Source organism: Harpia harpyja, chromosome 9, assembly GCF_026419915.1.
Source record: "Harpia harpyja isolate bHarHar1 chromosome 9, bHarHar1 primary haplotype, whole genome shotgun sequence".
Classification (NCBI taxonomy): Eukaryota; Metazoa; Chordata; class Aves; order Accipitriformes; family Accipitridae; genus Harpia; species Harpia harpyja.
In genome coordinates this window covers 7732876-7758472 of record NC_068948.1, presented here as the reverse complement: position 1 = coordinate 7758472, position 25597 = coordinate 7732876, and the positions used below count along the sequence as shown (strand labels likewise).

Genomic DNA, 25597 nt, shown 5'->3' with positions numbered 1-25597 from the left:
CTTTGAGTGCCTGAAAGGAATGACCTCCATCCCATTCATCATAATGGCTTGTTAACACTCAAATCCACTGTTTTGAGGGTTCCCTGCCAATATTAACCCATACGAGACCTGAATGGTAGGGGCATGGTCAGGCAGAGAGGTCACACTTAGCTATGGTGGCTAAATTTCCACTGCCCCAAAGAACAGGCTTTTCTTGTGGGCAGCTTTTGTCGCTACCCCGCCACAGAACTGGCGCAGGCTCAGAGTCGCAGACATTAGTCAATTACGTAGCAGAAGAAAACAGGATAATGTTGTACTTGAAGATACTATGGGACAATCAACGTAAATGCAAATGAATGCATACACCACTTATATTACTTGACGTTTACTTATAACCTCCGTATTTTATTCATGAATTTTACAATTCCAAATATAATGAAACAGTTAGAGTACTTTATTACAAAGCTTATAAAATAATTAAATATTACACTTATATTTTTTGCTTTTTTTACACCATAATTCATACTGTGTGACACTACCATTTTCTTTCCTCAGTTGTCACTTAAGGAAGCGAGCAAAGAAATATAAAGGAAAAGCTATGCATTAATAAATTAATTATTTTACATCAAATAATAAAAAGGACACAATTATAAAAAGGAAACAAAAAAACCCCTTGTAGTTTTCCTAGAAAAAAGGTCATAATTATACAATGTCCAATATCAAGACAGAGCGGTGTAGGTTGAGATATGTTTCCAATCATCATTTCTTAAAGTATCACAGAATACATGTTTTTAATTTAAATTGTTGCAGAAGGAACTGCTAATTTTAAATGACCACTGTCTGGCATTAGTGCTGAGCTGGCTAATCTTACGCTGAAACGATACTTTAAAAAAACAGTAAAACTGAACTACATTCATCAAACGAAGTTGTGGGATTGGGTGGAATTAGATAAATATGTCCCTCATAGGCACTCCCCAGAAAATTACAGTAGAACACAGCTCTGTCTCAGAATGGGTTTGGCAAATAGGTTGGGTATTTTTTCAATGCAGAAACTTTAAAAATTGTACCATCTGATATATAGTGTCACTGAACATCTCGATACTGAATCATAACAAATAGCATTATGTTTACATTTCTTTTGTTTGCTGGTGGATTCTGAACTAAATAAAAGTTTTAGGAGAATGTATAAAAATAGAATTGACTTTTATTTGGTTAGAGTAAATCATCCACTTTTACTTTTTCTTCTGTTTTTCATATAACCTGTGCGAATAAATAACTATTTAGAGAAGTTTAGCATGAATTAATGGACTGTAATATTCTTGTTACTTCCTTTGGGTAATGGATGAATCAAAATTTGCAGAGAGATTTAAGATTAAAAGGAAGACATTCTTCAGTATCATGGCATTCAAACAACCTAGCTTCTGAAAAAAACTACTTTAAAATATCAAGTTTAAATTTTAAAATTACATATCTAATGAGCTTAGAAAGTTGAAAACATAACCATTGAGCTCAGTAAATCTGAGTTCCTTGAGTTAGTTAGTTGAAATATGGAATTCTATTTTACTTGTAACACAGCAATATTAAAAGTCCAAATATTCTAAAGCTGAATATTTCTAGGAATACATTTCAAGTTACTAGTTAACCACCTCTGAGTTTCTACACAAAGCAGAAAATGAATTCTTCAAACCAATAAAAACATTAGCACAATGCAAAACTTGCTTTTCCAGCAGCAAGTCTAATAGAGAAGCACCATATATCTTTGTAGTGCACTATTTACTTCTTGTGGTCACACATGTGACGCTGCATTCTCCAGACAACAGCCATTTGAATGTCTTTCTGTGAAAGTGGCAGTAAACAGCTTCCTTACCCTGGGACGATAGGATCATAAAAAAATAGGAAAGGAAACGCTTTTGATAGTGCGATCTGTCATGCTGCCGTGCTGTAACCTTCCCCCTTGAGCTCCCGATCTCTTTTGCTTTGCATTCTGGTAAATTAGCCAGAAAAGGCTTCCTTGCCTTAATTTCTTCCTCATAACATATGACAGTGCAAAATGACACTTTTAGAGAAAGAAGAACTGCCCCTCGAGTCTCAGTGTTCAAGTGATCCATAGTACCCTGTACTTTAGTGAGGTCAGTAAATAAAGAAAAAAAAGAAAGAAACATTCCTTTTTCAACATATATTGAACAATTACTGTACCTCAGACATTCCCTTAGAAAAAATGTCTCTTCCATCAGTGGTTTATGTGGCACCATGTCTTGCCTCAAAGCAAAGTTAATTCCAACATAAATTGAAGAAGAGAATCCTGTCACTGAAGGGTTCATGTAACACGCTGCTATCAGTTCTTCTTCGTGCATGATTTACAACATTGCTTGCCATAAAATTTGTGGTTACAGACACCGTGCTGGGGTACCAGATGACACCAAGTGAAGAAATCCACACAGGAAGGATCATCTGAAGGAGAGAAATCCAAGCAATATGGTAAGACCGTGTTTTAGCAAGTCTACGAGTCAGGCAATATTTCTGCACACTTGTATGTATTTGGTAATATTAAAAACATGATGGGTGACTCAATTCAAAGAAGAGGAACCATGAACTAGCTTTCATCTCAAAAATACTAGTTTCTTTTTTAATTTGTTAAGAGATGTTTGATTTGTTAAGAGATTAACCTGATGGAGATAGAGCTAATACAATAGGAGGGTCAGAGGCTAAAGGAATTAAAAAATGAGGAGCACGCTTTGAAGTTCAGGAAAACAGGAGGAAGTTCCACTGTGCAGGATAATAAGAGTCATCTGTGTTTTCATCTCTGATTACAAGTATTGTTCTAAAGCCAGGTACTTGTACAAATGAGCCTGCTGCATGCTTGATGCTGATTGCTTGTTGCCATCATCATCACATGGAGTTCACCTGCACCTCAAAGTAGTGTCAGCTTTGAGTGTATGTGCATGTACATGTACACACAAAATGCATGGAAATCTGAACGCATGGACCCTACTCTGTGTACATGTGTGCCCAAAGTGCTCTGCTATGTGTTTGCGTTCCAACACTTTCTAGAGGGACTTATTTCTCTCGATTTGACTAGGCAAGGAGCCTAAGAAATCCCTCTTCTTAGACACTTTAGTTAGGGGGCATGAATCGGGCTTTTACGACTTGCCATGTTGGTGAAATCTTAACTGCAATCGGAAAAGAGACAGGCTGACGATGTTTAGTTCTGAAAAGCCCAGCTTTTAATTACAAATACAAATAAACCATATTTCTCAATTATGATTTTATTTCACGTAAAGTTATGTACAGATCATTTATACACACACTGCCTGGTCGCTTTAAAAACATTTCATAGCTGCTCCTTTCTACAGTTTTGTAGTGGATGCTTTATGTTTCTTTAAAAGAGCAGAGTGATGATTCATATGGATGATTTATAAACAAATTCACCATGTCTGAGAGAGCAGTAAGACATTTAGATGAGGTTTAGCAAAATTTATAGCTAAACTGAAATCTCCTGTGAGCATGGGAAAAGATTCCATTTGACTCTCAGAACTACTGTTTACATGGTCAATAAAAGGAATTTACAAGGAGACAGTGAAGAAAAATCTAGCCACTGTTGTCTGCATTCTCAGATCCAATAAGTTGAGTCACAGAAGATAAATGCTCCCTCACATAGCACAGACAACTTCTTCATATTCTGTGGGCCAGGAGTCATCTCTGTCTCTCTATAGGAACTTATTTTGATTAGTCACCACTTTTTGCTATTTTTGATTTCCTTTTATATGATGGCAAAGGTGGTTTTGTATACCTTTATCACCCTCAAATTTATTTGAATGAATAAGAAAATAATTTAATAATAATAATTTTTTTTAAAGATGCTCTTTTATTCCTCAGTTTTTAGAAACATTTGCCTGTCTGTAAATGCTAATGGTATGTAAAGAAAATACTGTCTTTGAACAAACAGTTGTCCAGGAACTAGGAAGCTCAGTACTGAATGGCAGCCTTCCCACTCCACAGCATTGCCTTTCTAGTCTTAACTGAGGGTCAGTAGGGATGCAACCGGGAGTTCAGCACCAGCTTTCACGTTACTTCATCTGCTGTCCACCAGACAGAATTTGCCGCTGGGAGGATGCAAAGCAGACAACAGATGAAAAACATGCACAGCACAAAGAGAGGAAAGCTTTCTGATTAAGTCAGGAAGAAGCTCTCCTGCCATGGAAAGGTAAATTTTCAAAAATTACAAATTACTGTTCAAAAAAAAATTATAAGCAGTAAGGAGGCAATGTTAATAAATCATTATGTCCCTTTTGAAGATTGGAGTGCAATGCTAACATTACAGAGGTATGGCCATAAACTTTACTTTTGGGACCTAATCCAAAGACCATTGGAATGAACACAAAGAGTCCCACAAACTTCAATGGATGTGGATCAGGCTGTCCGTCCCTTATTTCTATTTACTCAAGCACTTAAATGTTGTTTAAATTTTCATTCATTTTAAGCAGTTGGATTTACTAGGAGTTATGGTGACCGTAACTGCATCTAACAGAGGGATGAAATGACCCAGTTTGTCTAGGAAAGTGTGTAAACTCTCCCTGAAACATTAATTTCTTGACTGTGATCACTGAGCTGGAGCTGCATGGCTGATAATAGAGACTGATTTGCTTCAATGTGATTCCAGCACAGCTGGTTCCCTCTCTTTTTGCTGGTTTAGACAGAAAGTTAGAGAGCAGTGAAGAGATAATTGATCTCTAGAGCCTGACGACCCAGTTATAATAAAGGGGAAAGGGCTTCTGCAGATGTGAGGAGAGAGAGAAACAGGCCAAGGCCAAAATTAATAACAGACATTACTCCAGACATGAAATATAGCAGAGGAAGGCAGGGGTGAAAGAAAAGTGCTTGCTGTATCGTGACAGAAAAGGATGTAATACAGAAACCCCAAAGTACAGCAGAACTTTTGGGAAGGTTAATTTGAAGTATGAAGAACATTTACTTATAAAAACAGCAGAACTATTATTTACTTATCCCTTTTAGGACCATTTCATCTATAGATCCTTGTTTGGATTCAGGTCCCCTGATACATCAGTTTGATACTCTGCATGTCTTGAGTTGCTGCAGCAGAATGGTCTGTTAAGATATCACTGGGTTTTACGGGGTTTCTGTGCACAGTGAATGCCAGGAATCAGTACAGATGAGGGGGGTGGTTGGCTAACGTCAGTTTACAAGATGCAGGGCCAGAGCGTGACCTTTGCTCCCAACTCTATTACCACCTTTCTCTTGCAATCCGGCCTAGGTTTTATAGAGATTACTTTCAGTTTGCAGTTTTAAAATGGTAACAAGACAGTTAATATACGGTATTTTGAAAGTTAACATTTAAAGTGCTTTAGCATACCTAGATAACTGTGTTATATGGGACAAACCTGGACCTCCATGAGCTTTTTTCCCACAGTGAAAACTGTAACCAGCTTGTAAGCAAATATATGGGCTGGGGCTAACGCACCACGCTCTTTCTGTGGTGGTTCTGAGAGAACTCCCCTTCCATCGTTCAGAGTGACACAAAACCTCTTGCTCCCCCTGCTCCTCTAGAATTGCAAAACACACTGAAGAGGTGGAGAGGGATACAGCAGACACACAACTGGGGACAGAGCTTAATTTCATGTTCCCTGACTGCATGTCATACGCTGATCAGAAGCAGTAAGAAAAGAAGTACATTCTAGACAAAGCATTTTTGGACTCCCAGGATATGGGTGCAATCTGAAGCGTGGGAGGGCTTCGGAAGACTAAAAATAAATGGCAAATTCTTATTGCTTAGTTCAAAAGTTGCTATTTTTAATCATAAAACAGAACCAGCATAGGATGCTTCTGTTATTAAACAAGATAGTATAAAGATGCAGCTCAGAACCAAATGGCATAACTTTTTTACGTACTTTTTTTTTAACATATCCTTGTTTTTAAAATCTGCTGTGTCAGTTATACTCTCAAGTCTGCTTTAAGAGGGTTCACTTTGAGAAGAGAGATGTTGTAGTATCAGAGAGTAACTGTAAAGCTGGAAAGTTTATGAAGGAACATGACAGATACTACTCTTCAGCGGGTGTAACTGGAAAAGGTGATTTTTGCTCGACACAGATTTCTAACCAGCCAACCCTGCTGCAGCACGTAGAGCTGAGTTTTACCTCTTTTCACAGGGACTGGGCAGAAGTTAGTATTGCAAGCTCTCAGGACTGCTGGTTTCTGATGGGGCAAGCACCCAGAAGCTGGTCTTCCTTGGCGCAGGCACTGTACGCTCCGGGTTTGCACTCCCCCTCCACATGTTACCGTACACTGTAGAGAGGAAAAGAAGTCAAAGCTGTCTTTCATTACAGAGACTCTCTGGGAGCCCTTGAAAGCCAAAGGAGTAACTTTCAAGGACTTTGGATGAGACTTCCAAAGAGAGAGAGGTCAGGATTGGATGTGTTGCTGTTCAGCATCCCCCATCAGGACCAACTTTTCAAAGATGTGTGCATCTGGTCTCCCTTCCGAAAGTTTGGTTATTTAAGGACTCAGCTGAAAATTTGGTTCCTTACTTAGGCGTCAAGACAGAAACTGAACATTTCAGAAAACCTGTTCCTGATTGTCTGCAATGTTTTCTTTTGAACTCTGAGCCTCTGGGCCCAATCCTGCTGTCTGAACAGAGAGAAAACTCCCATTGGAACCACAATTATGGCAGTATCTGGGGAAAAACACTATGCATTTGCAGGAAGATCTATGAAGTATTTTAAACTGAATAAGCCTTTTACTTGTATGTGTTTCATGAAAAGTTGTCTTTAAGATAAATGTGATCATTTTCATCTGATTACAATTGTCAGGCATACATTGTTTCAAGTAAATGTTATTAAATGAGTGTGTGTCCCATTGATATGTGACTCATAAAGTAGATAAGTTCCAGAAATACAGAAGCTTGTTTGCAAGAATGTAGAAACAAATACAGACTGATCCCATAATTAATCATAGTATTTAGGGAATTCCAGGCAATCTGTGCAGATCCTCAAATACATTGTGCACATAGATATGTAATAGTTCAACCACAGTGCAGTTTGAAGAAGACTGAGAAGAAACTGTTGGAAAAAAGCATGGAATGTAGTGCCTCTCGAGCATGAATAACATTTTTAGGTGACATTTTTTGGTTTCAGGACAAAGAATTGAGCTGCACCAAAGCACATGATGGATGTGGACCAGCTGCATCATGTTTCAGTGGCTGAGTGGTGTGACCTTCTTTAGGGAATGGCTACATGCAGAAGTCGCCTGTGGACTGTTAGTACTGGAGATATTGCCTCCATACAATCGGACATTTGACTACAGCACAATGTAAGACTGGAGCTAGCTTTAATCTAGGTAGCTTGGACTCACATTGCCAGTCAGAGTGGCGCGGTCTTTGGCATTTTACGCCAGCCAGGTGTTTGTGCCACTCCAGCTAGCATTCAATCTGTGGCATATGATACCGCGGCTTTTCTAGGTTTGGTGCTCTCTAAGCGCAGCATTGCAACCTCAGCTTCTAATTACGGTGGGTACACTGTCCAAGATTCAGCAGTCGCATTGCAGTTGTTTTGTTCCTTAATGTTGTGTAGGGAAAAGCACTAGGGGATGCTACTTGAGCTACTATGTAGAGAAACTTGCTCCTTTTGTAAACTGCGTAAAAGCCAAGACGTGAAATAGTGCTGAAGAAAGAGTGCTAGCCAGGACAGGGAGAGAGAGGCGAGAAAGTTTCCCATTCCTACCTGCTGCCAGGGTGAGGAATACCAGCCCGACACCATGTTATACAATGTTAGCGATGGGCAGGCTCCCTTGTTACAAGCTTCTTCCAGGTCAGTGTTTGGTTTCTTGATGTTTCTACATCTTCTCTGTGGAAAGGTGATCAATTTCCCATGGATGCTTTTCTCACCACATTTTAGTTCTCGCTTTTGTACACCTGGGCCACAGGAGGCTGAGCACTGCAAAGGCAAAGTACATGTGTTTCTGTAAACACATTCAGATAAAGGAGAATGTGCTATGTGCAAGAGAGCCCAAATTATGTGAAACTATAAAAGCATTATATAACTAAAACCACAAAGACTATGTTTCGTAATGTGTAAACTGAATATGAATCCAAGTCAGTGAAGGTCCTGAAAAACAAAGATATCAGGGTACATCTGTCTACATCTGGATGTAAAGAACTGTGTTTTTATAGCGGCTTGCCTAGAACACCTGATTTTCAAATGACAGCCAGCTTGCTTTCCCCCACTTGGTTTGTGTGTGTCCCTGAGTCAACATTTCCAAGAGCAGCAAAGGAAGGCAGTGAGCCATGTAACTGCACCACCGTACCTCACTCCAAGAAGAAATCACCCACTGGAGTCGGTCATTTTTGGGGCAGCGTCCTAGCACACAGGTCTGCTGGGATTCAGGTTTATGGTCTCTGCTGCACATACTGTCAGGCAAGATTTTAACCTTGGGAGAACCGGTACTTTTGCAGTAGACATCCCGTTTCTTAACACCTCTCCCACAAGTCTTGGAGCACTGTGATGGAAAGAAATACTCATTTGAACTAGAGGAAATGAAAATTGGCATTATTTGTATTTTACAGCAGAGCATAGAAACCATGGCTAATGTGCTGTGTAGCTGCCATTGTAAGTAAACTTGAAATTCTATTAGTGAATAAGTAACAGTAACATCTGTATGTCGCTTCTAAAACATTGTTCTAAGTGCTTTCTTAATGTAAACTATGAACTCTTACAGCCCCCATGTAGAACAGATAAGTAATATCTCTCTTCCGTAGATGAGGTAAGTTGGACTGGTGAGCAAAATGCTTTTTTCCCTGGACAGCATAGTTGAAAGCTGGTCCTAACCTCCCATCACAAAATCTCCCATGGCAAGATGTTCTCGGCTATTTGTTATTTTGTCCTCACCTTGGCCTAGAGGGGTGAGATAGAGGCAGAGAAAACTACCCAGGGAAACTATACATAACTCCTTCACCAAATGAATCTCACTACAAGACAGAATCTGATACAGACAATGGTTAAGAAGTTTGACCAAAGATATTTTAATTGCCAAGATTACAGCTGAAGCTTAGGACAAGTCACCAGTGAATAAATATGCATTGTTGAACCGTGGTTCAGTTGAAAAGACATTCTATAGTTTTCATTGCCATAGCATACAACAAAATGCATGAATGAGCCATTTCTGATGAAATGCAGAAATAGACAGCCCTGAAATAATGCTGCCAGCTTTCTACCTTGTTGCATCCTCTTCTAATTGTTCTTCTTTTTACTAATAATTAAGGGGCACATTCCAAGGCAGAATCCTGCACTATCGCTATTCATGTTAAATCACAAATGTTTTTGAAAGATTTCATGAAAGCAGAGTTGTACTGAGGATGCAATATCTGCATGCTGAAAATCTGTGGTTTTAATCTTTCCCCAAAACAAACAAAAAACTCCTTTCATTTAAATTTACTCTGATTTGTGTAGAGAGGCTGGGTATTTTGCATTTTTTTCCTCTTAACTCCTTTGAGCCTGTGATACAGCTGAATCTTAAAATCTTCACTAACTTGTTCAACAGGCCTGTTCAGTACATTTCAGCAGGACTTGTGAACTTAATTTTCATAGGCTTATTTGAAACTTGAATTGTACACCTCTTAAAGAGGAGGAAAATGGATGTGTTCATTTTGGGGTTTTTTTTAATTTAGTAGAAGGAAGGTTTGAAAATGTGAATGTGTTTGAAGACTTTGTTCTTCCTTTTTAAGTATCTAATCATCATACCTGTTTTTTATAATCTCCAGTGACACTAAGGCTTCCTTTACATACACTGCAAGAAAAAGTTTCTTTTTGAGTGTTAAAACTCTGTTATGATGGACTATCAAGTAGTTACTCGTCTGTCATAGTACATTACAGGGCACTCCCCTGGAGAGGCAGTCTGTGCTTCTCAGCTGGGAATGCTTAGGTCAAGATGTTCTTGAACACCTAAAGAGTAACAGTACCAAGAAGTGTACACAGAAGTAATAGATTTTTCAGTAAATTTAAATCCACCTTGAATCTCACTAAATGAAGATGGAAAAATAAAAACAATATAGCTCCTTTTGATATGTTTACTGTCAGCTTTCTCTTAAACCCCAAATTTCCCAGTACTCCATTTATCCTTACATTAATAGTTCATATCAGCATCAGTAGTAGTGAAAGAAAGAGCAGAGATGAGTGAGTTTTGTGTAAGCATGTGTGTGTTTTTTAACCCGGGCTGGTTTAATGTCAGGCAGTTTGCAGGTTTGTAAAGCAGGGTGTGTACACACAGGAATCTGCCCAGGGGCCTTATGCCCCTCATGGCAATTAACTGCAGCAGTACTCTACTTGCAGTAGAATAGTTACTCTAACAAAGGCAAAAGTACTGAAGTGATTAGTGAACATGTAAATCACAGATTTATCAACCCAAAGCTCACATACATGTATGCATTAATATGCAACTCTAACCCCACATATTTCTTCATTCCTTGACTGCCTGTCATCCCGGAGAAAAGTTAATATTGCTGTGGGACGTAATCTCAGAGGGGGCTTAAGGGCTTTGAAGAATACATAGAGCCTTAAGTTATGAAACCAGAAGAAATTCTCCATCTATTCATATATACCAAACAGGACACCACGTGTCCACTTCTGGCAAGCCCTCCTGTCCGAGCACTTAGGAAGGCTAGTTAAAATATATACATAGTTTACATATTATCTTCATGAATAGAGCCACTTGCAAAATACCGATCTTCACAAAGTTTGCACTGTTCTTCTTTTTGAGCAGAGTTTTTGGCAATATTTTCATTATGCCAGCAGACAAAAATACAAGTTTTTCTCCCAATTACCTGAGACCATAGGCCGGGGCTCCATTCAGGTGGGCAGTCCTGACTATTGCACATCTGCACCTGTGTAGGGGTGCTGACAGGACACAGGGAATGGGCCACTACCTCCTCTCTTTGGAAAGCCCTTTTCTGGACACACTGAATGAGACGACTTTGTTGCCCTCCTCCACAAGATTTGCTGCATGCACTCCATTCGCCTGTTGACCAGCTTAAAGGAGAAAATGTACGTTAGAAACACAGGAGTCCAATGAGCTTTATAAAATCAATACATACGAGCCTTCTATCAAATGTGAATTATTCGGGGATTCTGCTTAGCCTGCTTTCCTGATGTACCGATACCTGTTCCAGCAATCAGAAAGCCATAGTTACATGATCTGTCTTCAAAGCATGGAACATTTTGCTAGGATGAAATATAAGTCACACAACTAGAACAACTAGTATTACTTACTTACAGTTCTCATCTACCAGAACCAGCCTGCCTATGAATCTGACCTGGAATCTGGAATTCCATGGGGTCTGAGAGGGATGCTGCCATTGAGGCTGGTGGAGTATCCAGAAGATCTAAGGGTCTGGCTAACAAATCACCATTCCTTTGTAACCATGTCTGTGCTTTTAATTGAAAAAAATCTCTCTAAAACAGGAAAAGAAAAATCTTTTCTAAGGAAATGGTAGGATGATCACTTTCGTCACTTTAGCTGCTGAAGAGACCTCCAGATAGACTGACAGATCCAAGGCCAAAGGAAGAATCCAGATAGATGGAGAGAGTTCTGTAAGTCGATACGATTTGATTATTGGAAAGTTCTGCCCTTTGTTGTTACATCTTTTCCTTTTTACATCTCTCAGAAGACAGGGTGGAGGAGGAAGATTCACCTAAGCTGATAGAAAGGAAAAGCTGGCATGGCAGGGAAAGAATGGGGCCAATTTAGCTGAGCATGTACCTCCCAATACATTTGTGTGTAGATACACTCAGACAGGGCAACAAATGTTGGCATGGTGCTGTCCGGTGGTATTTATGTCAAACTTTACTGGCCTCTATTCACAAAAAAGAACTTGCTTGCTAAAATCAGCAGTCCTGTCATTAGTGTCTTGAGGATTCAAATGTCCTCAGACTAATAAATTTGGCAGACGGATGATGTAGAATCTAAATAAAACAGAGGAAATTTAACCAAAAGCTGTGGGCCAAATCTATAGTCCAGTCACAGGCATGCTTCAGTTATGCGTCATGTCACTGAAGTTACACAAAGTCTGAAGAATTATTGCCAATTGCTTAGGATAAGTTCAGTTTTGAAATGTGAATAGCTGCTCAGTATTTCTCTTATTGAAGCATTGAGTGGGTCCCCAGCCTTTGTGGAACACTTTGCAAACATACAACCAGGTGCCTTTGACCTTGAAGGCTTACAACATAAGACCATAAATAACAACTAGATAGGAAAACAGAAGTGAAGAAACAAAGGAAATTACGAATGACTAAATGATTACTCAAGTCGAGAACTCTTACTCAGAGACGCAGCACTGAAATTAAACTGTAAACAGCAGTTTTACAAATTTTTAATAATTTATGCCACAGAAAAGGTTCTCATCTCAAATCCAACTGCTTGGCTTATTCTACTTCCTACAGCATCAGTCCTGTGACCACTGGCATAGCTGCTTACATACAGTTTGAATGACAAGAAAGCTTTGGTTTTTTTCTTTTCTTACTGTGTGAAAGATGAACAGCATCCCATTTGCCTGTCTGTTCACATCTGCCTGAAAACAAAGCTAATTTTAATTTGTAAAAAATGTATAAAAAGCCTATTTTGGAAAAATCCCTTTGGGAATAGAATAAACCCCAGCTCCCAGTCTAGTAACTTCAGTAACTGCCAAAAGTAGTGGGGAATATAAAAAGCACTAATTTAAGGACAAAGAAGTAGTAATGTGAAAAGTCAGTAGTTATGTAATTCCAGAACATGTCAGAAGTTTCCTTTTTCTCTGATTTATAAATATTTGGACTATTGCAATACAAACTTCTGGAAAAAAGTTATACTTTTAATCCATTTTACAACTTTTAATTAGTTTGCCTTGATGTTTCTGACAACAGTGATTGGTAGAGCAACCAAAAGTGTTCATTTTAAGAGTTTGTTCGCCATAACTGCCCAGAAAGTTCCCCTCTTCACAGAGGAGAGGGCAATAAACCTACTTTAATGTCCTCTAGTAAACAGCCATTTTCCAAGATTATCTGGGCTGTGATCCAAGAGCATCTTTCATTAGCTCAAATAACTAAATAATTATGACCAGATTTGGCAGCTCTGAAATCCAACAACAACAGTGTGCAGTACTGATGCTTTTCTGTGTTCTTACTGTTGGGACAGTAGTTTGTTCCTACTCAGACTAATAAGTCTTTGTTCTTATGCAGTAATTATTCCTCACTGACCTTTTTAAGTCTGGAGCCTCTTTTATGTCACAAAACTGACACGCTTGTCTCTCATCTATTATTCACCTCCTTCCTGTGCCTATTATGCCTACCGTATTTGGTTTTGCTTTATTTGCTGGCTAGTAAGCATTCTTTGTTTCCTCCATGGTATTTATTAATACTACATTTTTTGATGTTGGCAGTCTCGGTTTTATGGGAAATATTACATGCCGTGACTTTCTGGGCAGATTCCTCAGCAGAGATATTCTGGCATAGTTTCACTCAGCTGAATGGCAATCTGTTAACTTTAGACATGGTCCTACATGTAGATCGTCCATACATTAATATATCCTAAGGTTTTTAAAAATAACTAATTAGTGAGTTGAATTCTTTTTCCCTAGAGGTGGCTTGGGGCTTTTATGGTTATTCTTTTTGTCCTCTTTTTAGGGTTCAAGTCATTAATTGTGTTTTAAAGTAGTAAATCTAGGAATACCAGAGCAATTTCAGCATGAAAACATTGCACTGTGTCTCAAAATGGATATTCACCATTTTCAGTGACAGGTATATCAGTGGATGTTCAAAATACATCAGGATCTCCAGTTAATAGAAATGGAAACTTTGTGTGTGGTCAATAGAAATGAATATGATTTTGGTGAAGCTTCATAGCATAGCAATGCCACATCAAAACAAAGGTAAGCATAAACAGCTTAAAAAGACTCCTGGGAACATCACAGACAATACATTTCTGTCTACATGATACTGAGTTCATTGGATAAAAATAGTTCTGGCAAAAGATAAGTCACATGTGAGAAGACTGTGTTTGGCTACAAAGATTACTTAAAATTGGTATTGAGAAAATCATGTGGCTAAACGCAATCTAAAGAAACTGCTGAAGCAGGAACATGGGGCTCTCATGTCACGTGCTACCATTATTTAAACCTTATCTCTAGCATTTTGTGGTCATAGTGTATAATTTGCCATTTGGATTTTGTGTACTCTGCTGTAATCTTTAAATTTTGCAGGAAATTCCAAACTATTACTGGACTATTTTTTACTATGTTCAACATATTGCAAACTATGGGTTTTTAAGTAAAAACAAAGCCACTGCAGAACATACACATCTTTTTGCTTGGCTCCATCATCCTCTTCTGGTTTGGGGGAGATGAGGAATGCTTCCTATTAAACTTCATTAAATGTGTTATTTTATGAAGAATGAGAGTGGGCTTAGCCAATTGCTTTTACCACTCATTGCTTTTATCACTGCAGAGTAAAACCAGCAGATGACACCAGGTCTAGAGCTTTCCTCCATTTCCTCTGCCTTCTGTTGCCTGTGTGCTTCAATGCATCTTCAACTGTCTTTATTTCCCACTGAAACACTCTTAATTTTTTCAACATATCACTTTAGAAAATCTCCTGTTCTGGAAGTCAAAATGTCTTGTCCAACTTAGTACAGTTTTTCTGTGTCTATGGAAGTATAAAATTAAAATAATGCTAAGGTTGCAAAGTCAGGAATCCAAAAGTGAAAAAAACAGCAGAAGAAAGGTGGACAATGTGTCCTTAAAGGCACCCATTTATATTCTAAGCCATATAATACTGTGTTTAATTATATGAGCACACAACATTTTTTTTTCCAAAGGACCCCTACTACAGCTACTATAAATCAGTGTAAAACTCCCTCGTTTTTAAAGGACCTGTATTGATTTAGACCAGCTGGATTCTAAATGCTTATCTATACATCAATGTCTTCCTTTGCATCTCACCTTTCTTATGTCTTTTAGAAAATAAGATTGTTCACATAGGCAGTGTCTTCATATTTATTTTTGTGGGCATCAGGAGCACTGCTGATGATTTATTTGGTTTATATAGTCCTCTTCTTGGTATCATAATACTCTGTGGGACATTGTGTCCAAAAATCACTAATTACACTTCACATGATTCTTTTAACCTAATCTAATATGTGGAATCTGAGTCACGGGGCCAAGCTTCCACATGGGGAGTAGCACTTTACTCAGGAAATGGTCTTATTGATTCAAGGTGAGTAAAGGTGGCAGAACGAGCCTCTAAGTAACTTAGATTTACTCAGTGTCACATAGCTAACCCCAGCATGGTGACAGAGCTGCAAGCAATCCTCAGGAGGTCTTGCTTTGCAACATTAGAAATACCGCCTCTATTATTATCATTGGGCTGAAGCCTACACAACTAACATTTTTAAACAATTAAGTGTTTTACGTTACAGAATAAAAGTGGGTTCATCTAGCAGGCTATACAATTCTGTGTGCCTATCAGAGAGGACTTCTTTTGTGGCAAATTCAGTCATAAGGCACAGTGAAAAGGTAGAAAAATAAAGAGAACTTACTATGCTGGGCAGGGATTAGTATTGCATAGTTTTGTTTCAGTCATAGGCTTCGTCCTTGGGCCACAAAAGGAGGAATTAACCCGTGTACGATGATCTTCTAAACAAACTGCTTTTGCTGTAATGTGTCCTATGGAAGTATTAGAAAAAAGTACAGTAAAATAAATGTTTACTCAAAATATAGGAGAAAAAGTAGTAGGGAAGAATTTTAACTAAAGAAGTCCAAGCTCATCTGTCCTGGTTTCCCACCATGACATCATCCTTGGCATAATTCCCCTGACTTGAAATAAATAAAATAGGATTTAATTTGGCAACATGTTTTTAACATTAATTTCCTTCCCTGTAACACAGGTACTACTGAAATCAGATGAAACATTTTAGTTATAAACAGCGTATTTGCAGAATCTTCCCCCAGCAAATATTAGCAATTCTTCAAATCCTAATTCCTTGCAGAAACTAGCAGTGCTTGCTTAGAGCTCTCCTCATGTACTTGCAAACTGCAACAAAACATTTTGCAACTTTTTACACTATATCTTTATAGACTTCAGAATTCTGCAGGTTCCTGTACCTAAACTCTATCTACTGTCAACATCAGGACAGATTACAGAGAAGACTATGAATGCCTTAAGAGATGAAGTGATTTTATAGTTTTAACTTTAAATTGAGATGTATCATTCACCTCACACGTGGTTCATTGGGCACAGCAAGTCAAATTTGGAAACATGGTTGTTTCCATCATCTTTATATCCATGCTGCATCCTTCATTTGTTTTAAAGGGAAGTAAGAAAAATACAGTTGTCATATTTTATGTCTGCAGTGCTCCTGCTGGGTCTTTCTTCCATAAACAGTTTATTGAGATGCTGTGAAGTCTGACAACACACTAGCAAGATATTCCTGAATTTCACCTGGACTTTTTTGCCAGGTTACAGGAACAGAACATGGCATTTCCCTGGTTACCCAGTCCTATTCTTTGGTATTAAAGACAACTGCATCATAAAGTCTTACTTGTATGACCTATTTCCAATTTAAAGGCCACTAAAATTTTAATTCTCAATTCTTTTTGCAGGACTTCCCACATGCCAGTTTTCTGTTTTCATTACATCCCAGAATTCCTTTCAGTGACAGAACATCCAGGATCTAGAAGAACAAGTAGATGGTCTGTGCAAAGCAAATACCTAGAGGAATATGGTAATAAGAAATCCTTAGCTTATAAGGAATTTCAGACTCTGACCTGGCAGAACTCAAATATTTGAAATTAAACAGTGAGAAGATCAGGGTGCAGCTGTCAGTAAAGAAAGGTCTTGATAATGTTTTAGTCTTCAATTACTCTCTACAGATAAGATAAATTTTACACATTATTTAGTATCTTTCTATGATGTTCCCAAATTACAACAACATCAAAGCACGTATTTAATTCCCACATTACTTCAACAGCAAGATATCATATGCATATGGATTGACCTAAAGAAAAAAGACTGAGTCACTGTAAGTGACATGAATTGAGACTGGCATGAATATTTTTTTACTATAAAGGAAGTATGAAGGTACTTCATCTATGTTATAAGTTGTCAGATAAAAAAATAAGGACCAGGTGTTCAGTGTAACCCCCTGTATGTATTGATACACATTTGCAAAATTAAAGGCTGCTGAAATGTTTGAGATGCTTTATAAAAATGAAAAAGAAGAGGATTGGCAATTGGAAAGTTACCTACCACCACCACAAGTAGCTGAGCACTCTGACTGCACTGTCACCCAGGAGTAGCTATGTTTTTTGACAGATGTCTTGTTTTCATTGTTGGTTTTGGAAAATGTATATTCCCAAGCAATCCCAGGATTTCTGCCTTGTAACAGGATCTATAGAGGGGTATTTGGGGTTTGTTTAAAAAGAACAAAGGAGCGGGGGTAAAAAAAAAAAGAAGGATTCTGTCATTCTGAAGGAAGATGAGCTAAACATGATACACACATATTTATACACACTATGTTTGTGAAATAATTTTTAGGAGACCTAATTTTTCTATAAACTAAAAACCATCAAAGTAATTCCTAAACAGCAAAGCATTTGCTTGGACTAACACCTGCAGGTCATGTAACAGAAGAGTGCAGAAATACATGGTTCAGCGTAACACTCCTTTAAATCAGAAGGCATTTGACTGGATTGGTGAAGCAGAAATGCCTTCAGTAGATGTGAAGTATCATCCAAAGACTTTTGGCAATGCAGTATTAGTCGCTGCCCCATCCCAGCTCTCAGTGCTCTGCTCCTGCAACTGGCCTTTAACAACTGGGTCCCTGCGTTCACTGGGGGCTCAATGGCAGGTGCTGGAGTTTGCCTGTGGCAGTGCAGTGGATGGATTGAGGATTTGGGGGTGCGAGAAATTTCCTCTCTTTTAGTAAGCAAAGTCCAAGCTAGCTGATCCTTCCACAATGCCTTTTATGAATGAAGAAGCCTTTGTCCATTAAGTATGCAGGACTCAAGTGCTTTACTGAAAGAAGCTTGAGCAAAGCAGTAGTAGAGCTGTGTGAGGACTGGGAATAGAGGTGGTTAGAGATGACCGCCTCAGTTCTTGAGGCTGAGGGTATATAAAAGATTTTTTTTTTTTTTCATGTAAAAAACTTTTTTCTATGCAGACTGGTGATAAATTTTGTTTGGAAGACCCTCAGCTGGTATTTTTCTCATGATGATTGAAGCTGATAAAGCTTCAGTCCAGGAGAGGACCCGTCCCTGGGTGTCTACAAGGGAAAAAGGATTGGAAAAATCTTCTATTCATGATTTTAGCATAATGTGTTAGAAAATTTATAGAAAGTGTGATTACTGACTATAATAACAATCTTTGTCATTTAACTTAGGGAGCTTAGCTCTTGGGGGTGTACTATTTTAGTGGTGAACTATATTGCAGTTTTCATGTAGGCAACTTTCTAAAATTCACTGTATTCATTTCAAGTCTGAATTATAATCAATGCAAGATTCATTAACATCTGACACATACCTAAATTTGGGGAGAAATTTCTACTTAACATCTATTTTAGAAACTTTTTGGCAGAAAAGCACATTTAGATTCAAACTTAATAGAAAAAGTGCAAGAGCTTACAGTTACAGACCTCTACTAAGTTTTAATTCTTCACCAATGTGGATCCGGTCATAGTAATATAAAGAGCAGGTGCAGTTAACCTCAGTTCCTAAATACGCTTTTTGATAAGCACTAGCATTTCAAGTACATTTTCAGTCTATGTTAATGATTACCATTCAAAATATTAATAAAATACCAGTTAAGTTCACATGATGCTTAACCTGAGTGCTTAAGCAGTCCATGTAGGTAGAACTGATCTCTGTATAGACTGGTTTCATAAAATAGCAACAAACTTGCATTTATGCCATTTGAGACCAAGAAATATAATAACATTTTGGAATGTAGCCAAGAGTTTTAAAGAATTCTGAAAATGTATCTATTGGAAAACAGAAATTACCCATGACAGTCAAAATTCAGACCAAATTTACATGACCTCCAGCTCAATAATGGGAACACATGAAGGATCTGGACTGCATACTGTTTACTTTTCTAGAAGAAAGGAAAACAGATGCTCTATTTTCCATTCTTAGTAGGCAAAAATTTTATTTCAGTCAGTGGATCTCAATAATGACCCAAACTGACAATATAGCAATTAGGACTGTAAAAGGCAAAATACTTCCAGAAGAATTGGAGAGCACGGGCCTTCTTATTGGAAGATTCAGACTGAAAGATCCTCCAAGCACAGGTAAATTAAAGTATTTCATGTGAAAGTTTTCATCTCACCCATCCAAGCTTAACTCATGAGCACCTTAGAATACCTGTGAGATTACAGAAGAAATAGATCTGAGAGTGATTACTGACCTCTGTATTTTTACTGAATATTCTTGATAGAAATAATATTACTATATATGCTTTAGGGGTGAGTCATATATGTATGTACATATCACAACTATTTTCCAAGAACAGGATTAAAATCACTCTGAGATTAGAAAACATTAGAATTGAGACTGCTGTGCAACTCCACTCTGCCCTGCACAGATGCACTATGAATCTCCAGCTCTCATACTGTCTTTCCAGAAAGCCTCTACCGTGTTCAGCGCTCACAGCACGTGGTGCTCACTAATGAGCTTAGTACAAAGTTTCCATATTTTACTTTATGCTCATTCATCAGTGTGCAGTTCTGTGCTCTATTTGCTATGCTCTATTCAAACCGTTACCAGTGTAACTTTTTTCAGGACCTTTCTTTTTTCCTTGGCTATTCATCACTATCTGATGTAAATGTTTTCTAAGATTTAACAGCCCCTTCAGATGAAGGAAAATATCTCTTCTATATGAATTTTTATTATTAGAAAGCTGTCCAACTGCTGATAGCAAAAAGTCCAACTCTCTTAAAACAGCTGTTCCACAGTCACTTTGAATCTTGAACCTCAAGTCCATAAGCGTTACAGTTTCTCGAAAAAACAGGTTGTAATAATACATGTTCACTCTGCTGTCCTTCTCTTAAGGACAAACTGAGACAAATATCTAATGTGTAAAGTTTCAGAACATGTGCTTAAGGAAAAAAATAGGGTGCATTAAGCCTAATAAGAATTGAGCCCTGGAAAACTATTCTTTAATTAAAATAATTCCTTTCCTCGTTCTTACAGACCAGAATGCTTTAATTTGCTTTTACTCATTGGAAGGTCCTACAAGTCCAAGGTATTAGCACAGATCTCAGCATCTTAGGCAGCTAGAAACAATTTCAGAGACTAGCTTTATTTTCTTCTTGTATTCGAAAAGATCTGGCTAATGTATGAACAGTCAAAGTCAGATTTCCTTTTTCATGGTCCTATGAGGATTCACTTTCTCCCATTTCAGTAGGTGCTCTGTGTTCCTTCAAGTGCAAAGGCTGAAATTCTATCTGGCCTTTTAATAAGTCATGTGTCAAAAGAGGAGGAGTTTTTGTCCATGCCTCAAGTCCTTGTGTAAGGGTTAGCCTTTGTCTCATTTGATTCTGACAGCTGTCATAAAATTGTGCTATGTCGGTGGCCAAAAAAACAGTAAAGCTTAAAACTTTTCTAATAAAAATATCTTGAAGTATTAGACTGAACACTTGTCTTCTGAAAGTGCTCTTTACTTTGTGATAGTAGAGGCAAGAAACAGAATGAATGCATCCTGAACCACAGAATTCAGAACACAGAAGAGGGAGGATGAAAAAGTGGCAACCAGTTTTACTCCTGTTAGAGCAGTATTCTGGTGCTTCAAGAGAGTGAAGGGAATGAAGAGGAAATGATCTCAGGCGAGTTAGAACAAGATATGTTAGTATCTATCACTTCAGAGAACAACCACACAATGATGTAAGAAACTCGCAACCTCCAGCTGAATGAGTGCCTGTGAGGTAAATCCTGCAGATTAAGACCTTGGGCTACACCCCCTTCTTGCGCATTGGAAAGTAGACACAATTATAGCAGGCAGATGAAGTGAACTTCCTCTCTATTTCCTGGCCAGCAGGCAAAGCTAGAGCCCCTTCCCACCCAGCAGACTACAAGAGGGAATGTTTACAAAGCAAGAGCTGCATCACAGTCAGGTCTCTTCTCGTCCCAGCTACATATTAAAAGGGCAAAATCAAACTCTGGAAAAGTACTGGAGACAAAGTGTTGCAGGGCACAAAACCATATACTTTAAAGTCCCTGGCACTCAGCTAAAAAATAGTGTACAACATATAACGTTCAACCACGTTTTCATCAGGAATGCAATACTACTGCAAAGTTGCAATTTTGCCAAAGTAATGAGCATATAAAAAGTTTTCTATCGTATTTTCAAACGTTCATTATAAAGCCCTTCCTTAACAACCGAATAACTGAAGTCTGCATATACAGCCAAGTTATCAGACTTACAAATTTGGAAAGACCTCCAGCGCTAGTCTACTTAACTGGATGCATTCCAGCATCTTTTCAGCCAACTGGCATTTGCTCCCAAATTTACAGCTGGCAAACAACCTCCTTAAACATTTCCAGTTCCTCAATAGAACTGTTTAATGTCTACCTTTAACACACCAACCACCTGACTTCAGACACAACACTCAGCAGCTCTGACCGCAGGGCGCAGAGTTATAAAATTTACAGCTTCTTGAGTTCGAAACCCACAGACTCTATGGCTGGAATCTGCCAGATCTATTCTGAAGAAAAAGAACCATGGCTTTTGCTTACGGCGCAAAATGTTAAAACAATGGATAAATTGAATTCTCCTGAGTAAAGAACCTTTTCCTTTTGCTGCTAATTTTGATTTCAAAGTTAAACCAATAAATTTTCTAAGCTAGCTGTGCATCTGCTCCTTTGTTTCAGATTATTTTTTTTTTCCCATGGATATCCTAAGTTTCCAATAGGATACTCCATTTTGCAGGTCAAATTTTTAAAGAGTCTATCAACATTGCTTTGTTATGATTGACTCTGTGCTTTTCAGGTGTTTTTTATTGTAAGATGTGTATATATGTGAAGTTACTTGCAACACACTGAATTAAAAGAGATTAATTTACACAAGATAAACTCCTCTTTCTTCCATAATAGTCTGTCTAATGTATAAGAAAGCATACTAATGCCTGGCATGTAACAAGCTGAAAAAAAAATCACTCATTATCTCTGTGCAGGACTAATAGACATTTACAAATCACTTACAGAGTGAAGCTGAGCATAGAGAAAAAGCCAGGTAAAGTAATAGCTACTGTTTACCCATATGTGCTTCATCTGTTTTCATCTTTACTCGTTCTGCATGTGCATAATTTACAAAATGGGCATGAGCCCAAACTTTGAATCCCAGCATACGTGGCAGCTTTGATCTGAGTCTTCCAATTGCATCTACATTTCCTGGGTCACTCCCATGCTTTGTAAGTCTTTGATAATTTCTTTAGGTGGATGTAACAGAGTTAAGCTATCTGCAGTGAGCCATCAATTACACCAGTAAGGGCAGACGGAGAAGTTTGTCTCTGTGGAAGACTAGTGCCTGGCTGTGTTATGCTTGTGAGACCTGCAGTTTTATCCACTGTGAATCTACGTGCTGTTTAATAAGTATTGTAACATCCAACATCCTAAGCCAGATTCTGATTTCTCTGTTCAATCAGGATTAATTCCATTGAGTTTTATGAATTTACTCTGGTTTCAGAAGGGTAAATCTAAGCATGCAACATATGATGCTGGTGGAAAACCGTTTAAACAAGTTTTAAAACAGGACTGTTCTCTTGAAGGGCAGTTATTGGATGAGATCCTTGACAGTGGCTAACACCAGGAGCTTCAAAGGAAAGTGAGAGAACACCTGTTTGGAAAGCACCAGCAAAGGAAGAATTACCCATTGGTTGCTTAAGCCAAACATTAAAACAAAAGGGGTTTTATCTCTTCAATATTTCTAAAGTCACTTTAAAGACAGTCTTAACTAAAAGCTTATGACAAACTATTGTTTTTCAAGAAAGTCCACTGAGGTCATTAAAAGGAAAAAAAAAAAGAGTATCCTTGAAAGGTCCTGTATGATCTCATTTCTACTTCAGCTGTTTCAAATTTATCTTCTGTTGTTATTGTGTCTCCATTTTTTTACTGTTCACATGCTAAATGTACAACTTTCAGGGATACTGTCCAGCTAATCTCTCCTCACTAAAGGAGAACCCTTTTATCCATTGTATTGTATCAACATCTGTATCTTATAAGTACATCTCAGCTCTCTTTAGCTTACTTTCTCTTTAGGGGAAATCAGTACAAATTTATCATCTAGTAGCTAATAATAAATGTAATGCTTTATAACTGCAGCTTGGCTTTCTCTGCGTGGCAGCTAGATCATCAGTAAAGTCATTCCACCTGGCCTCTTTTCTCTCTTTTTCCCCTATTGATAAAGAGGAAGTGATTTACTGGTTTTAATTAGACATATTCCTGCCCTGAAGCACTTTTCACCTTCTCTTACTGTGAATGTTTCCCTCTTTGCAAAGCATCCTTTCCATCTGTTACTTACTGCTGTCAAGCTCTCTTTTTTCATAAACATTTCATAATTTCTTGATTCAATATTTCACCAAGTTTGAGGTAAAATTCAGTGAGGATACCGATCCTATCTTGTCCTGAAAAACTTTACAGTGCTTTCTCAAATCATATTCGACTTCTCAAATTGGTCAATTTTTCATCTGTTTATTGATAGAATGGAAAAACAAATTATTAAATTCTCGTGTTTTTAAGTTAGTTTATCAATCCCTGGTGATGCAGTATTTTTCATGCCCACATAACAGTTCAGTTTCTTTTGCCCTTTCAGAATCTTTCCCATAATTCGAGAGAGTTGTGGAGGGTGACTGAATATTTCGACAAATGGATGTCACAAGTGAAGCTCATATAAACTCTGTATTGCTCGAGCCGTGTGATGGCAGTGATGTCCCTTGTGCTCTGCTAGCCTCTTCTGGAGAGCATTTTCAGCAGTTAGCGGTGCCCACTGGCAGCCCTTATTTGCAAAGCTAGATAAATGAATGATGAATTTACTGTTCGTTTCTCCTCAAGGTAAATATTTTTCAGTTAACAGGAAAACACTGACGAGGTCTTAAAATTGAAAGTGCTGACCTTAGATTACCTACGACCAAATGACAGATAAATGAGCTGAATACATTCACCTACATTAAAAAAAAAATTCCAGCATGTTTCCATTTAAGATGAGAAAATTATGCTACAGAAACCGTATTTTAAAAACCTGGTATTAATTTCTGATCCTACATTATCATTTAACTATCACATTTCTACCCCTTTGACCATTGTCTGTTATTTCATCTAACCTGAATATGACCATTTCTGGAACTGCCTTCTGAATCTATGAATATTTTTCATTTCAGCTTTTATTGGTTTCTACAAACCCACAATCACTAAAGTATCAATAATACTAACTTCAGAAGTATACAGGTACACAAATTCTGAAGGGCACTGGTTTACTGGTTTTTGCCCTCCCTCCATCTGTGAAATTAATTCTTGAACAATCTAGAAAGGGTTCTGATGAATTCTAAAGTCTCATCGTGCATTTACACTTCCAGTAGTTGTGGTCAGGAAATACTAGTCCTACATACTTAATTCCACATTCCGCTCACAATGTTCTCCTCCTCCTCTGAAAATATTTGGCCACTACAGTCTGTATTTTTTCTCCCACAACCTAGTTAAATTACAGACTCACTGCCCTTTGTCTTCTTTGGTATGACTCACTCCCATAATTACATACATATAATATATGTAAATATATAGATGTGTATTTATTTTTTTATGAAATTCCAGGGTAAATAAGAAAAGCACTCTATCAGTCTTTTTCTTGTCTCCTATCCATTTCTAAATAGTGTTTGGGACTGCAAATTCTGATTAAATGATACATGCTCAGCTGAACTAGCGAAAAACCTGTTAGAAAAATAGATGCATAGGAACACACTGTACAACAAGATACGAATACAAAACTTTTCAGGGAACTGCAAGGCTGCACTTGTGATATGCAAGACAATAGGGAATGTTAAGGTTTTTTTCTCATTTGGGTTTCCTCCTTCTCTCTTAATACATGCTTCAGATGTCTCCTTCAAGAAAATATTTTGGTGAATGACTGCATTTCAAAGGGAGTGATTGCCTTGAGCACAGACTTGCCAGACCTGTCTGGACCTGGAGAGCACTGGTCCCATCCTCTCCTGTGAATGTTGCTCAGAGGACGTGCATAACCTGAACTTTCTGGATACATGCAGGCTGATTTGCATTCAGAAACACAGTTGAAAACCTGGACCGCTTCAGTCACCACACAAATGTCTAGCAAAACTATGACTACAAAATTAAACAGGCACAAGCTGTGTTAATCTGTCTTTCAGATCATAGTGGCATGGCAATAAATACACCTACAAAACCTTATATTTTCTGCCCACCTGAATAATAAAAGTTCCTGTATTTATGCGTGCAATTTATTAAATTTCTCAATACCTGCAGTGTGCATTTTTACAAGGGCTCGCACTGAATCTTCTGGAAAAAAAACTAATCTAGAAAATAAGTATTAAATTTCTTTTTAATACAACCTAATTAAAAAATGAAGAA

The 25597-nt window shown here is 37.9% G+C and overlaps 1 protein-coding gene across 3 annotated transcripts in view; it reads right to left on the bottom strand.

The window, feature by feature from the left end:
- Positions 1-369: 369 nt before the first annotated feature.
- ADAMTS18 (ADAM metallopeptidase with thrombospondin type 1 motif 18) overlaps positions 370-25597 on the bottom strand; it is an 80260-nt gene continuing 55032 nt past the window's right edge. For all 3 annotated transcript variants that reach the window (XM_052797647.1, XM_052797648.1, XM_052797649.1), the window contains 7 exons: positions 17259-17400; positions 15550-15676; positions 10808-11012; positions 8296-8487; positions 7713-7925; positions 6132-6279; positions 370-2430 (listed from right to left, as the gene is read on the bottom strand). In XM_052797647.1, coding sequence (XP_052653607.1) covers positions 2315-2430; positions 6132-6279; positions 7713-7925; positions 8296-8487; positions 10808-11012; positions 15550-15676; positions 17259-17400 — 1143 coding nt within the window. In that variant the 3' untranslated portion in view covers positions 370-2314. The remainder of the gene's footprint in view (positions 2431-6131; positions 6280-7712; positions 7926-8295; positions 8488-10807; positions 11013-15549; positions 15677-17258; positions 17401-25597) is intronic.